The following is a 3,868-nucleotide window of genomic DNA, read 5'->3' as shown; positions in this document are numbered from 1 at the left end:
CGCTCCGGTCCGCACGCTCCGGCACGCACGCTCCGGTCCGCACGCTCCGGCACGCACGCTCGGTCCCACGCTCCGGTCCTCCACGCAGCTCCGGGTCCGCACGCCCCGGTCCGCACGCTCCGGTCCGCACGCACGCTCCGGTCCGCACGCCCCGGTCCGCACGCTCTGGTCCGCACGCACGCTCCGGTCCGCACGCCCCGGTCCGCACGCTCCGGTCCGCACGCTCCGGTCCGCACGCTCCGGTCCGCACGCACGCTCCGGTCCGCACGCTCCGGTCCGCACGCTCCGGTCCGCACGCACGCTCCGGTCCGCACGCTCCGGTCCGCACGCCGGTCCGCACGCCCCGGTCCGCACGCTCCGGTCCGCACGCTCCGGTCCGCACGCACGCTCCGGTCCGCACGCCCCGGTCCGCACGCTCCGGTCCGCACGCCCCGGTCCGCACGCTCCGGTCCGCACGCCCCGGTCCGCACGCTCCGGTCCGCACGCACGCTCCGGTCCGCACGCTCCGGCACGCACGCCAGCGGGAAGCCGGCAAACACACGTCAATGGTGGCATGAAACACTGCGGCGAGCTGCCACTGAAACGGCCGGATGACTTGGAGGCAAAACAGGGCTTGATCGAGGGTTGGGACATAAGGCCTGAAATGTGTCTTGGTAACGCTCCGAAGAAGGAGCTTTCCGGTGTCTGGCAACCTCGCCAGCTTCGGACCATCGTTTGTATTTACTTCCAACGCGCGTGGCCGCCACCACTGGCAGCATCCACACCGGTGGTTCACTTGTAGCGCCCAACCAATGGCACATGCCGGGGACGGCTACCGACCTCAGCTTTTCGTGATCCACAGCCATGCGCTTAATACTGAGCTGCGAGGATTACGACCGCAAGCTATGAGCTGACGGGAAACTTGCGATCCAGTCAAACGCTTTGAAGACTTCGACATCCAGTTCAGCAACTTGCCATAGGCTGAGAACTTTACGTTCCGGTTCGACGCCTTGCAGTTAGCTCAAAGTTTGATGGTCTGGTCAAATTCACATAAAATGTATGTTTCTACGTCATATCCTCTCGTCTGCCTTATGTACGTCCTCAAATGGTCGCAATAGTTAACGCTCTAACCACCGTCAAATTACCATCATTTTCAACGGAAGACAGCTCACAGACAACACCGCATGAGTCCTATCGCATTCATCGCAGGAGCGGCTGTGCTGTCACTGCCAGCATAGAACCGTAACGCCGACTCCTGATGTGTGGACGTGCGAAACATACCACGGCTAATGCCAAGCGTTTTGAAGCCACGCTTTCGCAGGCTGCACCATAACCCACCTTCTGCTTCGGAGTGAACGACGAAGCCTTGACGTCATCGTTGAGCTTCACAGAGATGTAGTAGTCGCGCAGCGTGCCGAAAATCTCGTCCACCTGCAACGGCAGCCATCTTGTTTAGCCCCGTCGCAAATGCGTCGTAATCACGCACACCGGTGGGCCACATGATAACGGCGACGTAATGAAGCCAAGACTAGTCCAATCCGCGGGAAATACGATATCGCGTCTAGGTCACGCTGTTAGACGTGCGTGGCTAAGGGTTGCCGTTGCCATGGCAATGCAAGCGTGTCAAACAACGCGGACATACGCCGTCCTCCGGGAAATGACAGGAAATGAATCCCCCATGTAAAAACCCGTTGCCCAGAGGCGCATGCATCGAGCTACTTTGTGTGCATAGATCAATTTTGGCTGCACAGGCATACATGACACAACCGCACATCCTTGCTTCGCATTTCAGCAGGTACTTTTTTCTATGCGCGCTTACAGTACGATGGACCAACGAAAACGTACGAGCTGTACCACACGGGGGGGGGGGGGGGGGGCGTGGGAGGCATTGATCCACAAGTAATGCACGTCTAACATTAACCCTATGGTGAAATATACAAGAAACACACAAGAAACAGATTTGAACAATGGACATCTGTCACTTTTCTGACCTTCGTATCACCTTGTAAATTGGACGCAACTTATCTGAGAACTGTACACCCAAGCTAACCCATCAGGGCACAAGACATTCCCACCCAGAAAGCTAAAGCCGACGTTTAAAGACCAGTACACCGACAGAACCACACTCTCATATCAAATCCCAACATGACATCCGCACGCGGCTATTCCCAGCCGATAAAAAATCGAGGACAACATCTCGAGTAACGTCTCAGCCGCAAAACAGCGTTCTCACCTTGCCTATGGGCTGTTTGTTCTCCAGGCAGATGGGGGCGTTGAAGTACGGCACGTCCTCCATGTCCGACTTGACCACCAGGTCGTCCTGGCTGGTCCACTCGAACGTGCCGAACTCCCTGACCTGAGGTCACAGGCGAGCCGGGTCACGAGGTCGCCGCCGCACCGGCCACCGGCGCCGGGCGCAGAGCACACGGAGACGGGCCACAGGTCACGCGCTATGACAGTCGCGGCAGCGAGCCGCCAGGCGGGAAACGCTGTGCTCTGTGCAGGTGATGCTCTGGGAGCGGTCAAAGTGGCATTTCCGCTATTTATGGACGGACGTAGCGGATGCGGTCGAGGGCGTGGAAGTTGCTGAAGCGGGGTACTGATATCACGTGACATGATAACGGTTGCAGATGATATATGATAAAGCCGCGAAGGGTTTGTCAATACACGGAATGTGCCGTATCCTTTGTCACCGGAGTATATCAATTACAGAATACGATCGAAGGGTACGCACGTGTACGCCAACAGGAATCTTAGCTAGATAGGCACGCCAACAAGGAGCTTAGCTAGATACGCAACAATGCTACGCACGAATGGAAACCGACTGGCAGACGCATTTCACGCTAGGGGTTCACTAACACCGTGGCTTAAAATGGGTTGACATCACACACCGAGTGTGGACAAACAGCACACCACGGACGGGACGGCCGCGTCAGGTAAAGCGCGATGCGCGTCGGGTTAAGCGTGATCCGCTCCGCACCACCGCGCGGAGCGGCGCCGCCGGCGGCTCCACTTTCGGGTCGACCGGACGCGGTCATTGGGGGCGCGGGCTGGACTGTTCCCTGGCCTGGCTTCGGAGTCCCCAACTGCTTCCGCCAGTCGGTCGGACTGTGGTGGACCGGGTGGGGACGGGGTGGGCGGGGGGGTTGGACGGCGATGGACGGCAGGGGGAGACAGGTAGACGGGGTGGACTGGGTGGGGGGGGGGGGGGGGGTGGACGGGGTTGGACGAGGTGGACGGCGGTGGACGGCAGTGGGAGATAGGTAGATGGGGGTGGACGGCGGTGGACGGCGGTGGTGAACGGCGGTGGACGGCAGTGGGGGATACGTACACGGTGGTGGACGGGGGTCGATGGGGGTACACGATGATGAACGGAGGATGGGGGTGGTGAACAGGGTGAACGAAAAGTCCATCAGACACGACCGGCCATGACCAGCCCTCTAAGCCGGCGCCCCACCGAGCCTGGCAGTCTGGCTGGGCGAGCGGCTGGATGTGCCGGGGGGGGGGGGGGGGGGTCTTTCAACTGCCGCTCCCACGACCGTATCGGCCTGCCGGCCTCATCGAGACTCCCGAAGGCTGCGAAGCGTCAGCGACTCCGATGGCCGGGCTAGTGACGCCTTCGCTGGGAGGTGGCAGCACCGCAGCTGCCCAGGACACCCAGCCTCGTCCAGGGCCTCGATTATCCACGTCAACGGAAGCTACATGGGCACGGCTGCTTTGGCCTCCGCTCTACTGCACGACCCATCAGCAACCGCCGCTGCAACGAGGACGCCCTCTCCGTCCCGGCAGGTCTCGAGAGTGAGGGCGAGGCGTCGGCACCGAGCCCCTGTCCGTGAGGCGTCGGCTAACAACCGGCGGTCGTACCCCAGGGTCCAGTCGAGCCGCGCCT

General features: G+C 60.8%; 1 protein-coding gene across 1 annotated transcript in view; it reads right to left on the bottom strand.

The window, feature by feature from the left end:
* LOC119104853 (H/ACA ribonucleoprotein complex subunit 1-like) overlaps window positions 1-3,868 on the bottom strand; it is a gene marked incomplete in the record, with an annotated part of 53,720 nt that overhangs the window by 3,087 nt on the left and 46,765 nt on the right. Inside the window, 2 exon segments of the mRNA XM_037228580.1 lie at window positions 1,318-1,410; window positions 2,213-2,335. Of these exon segments, the coding sequence (XP_037084475.1) occupies window positions 1,318-1,410; window positions 2,213-2,335 (216 nt within the window).

Source organism: Pollicipes pollicipes, unplaced genomic scaffold (genome assembly GCF_011947565.3).
Source record: "Pollicipes pollicipes isolate AB1234 unplaced genomic scaffold, Ppol_2.1 Scaffold_6052;HRSCAF=7182_pilon_pilon_pilon, whole genome shotgun sequence".
NCBI lineage: Eukaryota > Metazoa > Arthropoda > Thecostraca > Pollicipedomorpha > Pollicipedidae > Pollicipes > Pollicipes pollicipes.
Note: the sequence above shows the minus strand (reverse complement) of the source record. Positions and strands in the feature narration are given on the sequence as shown.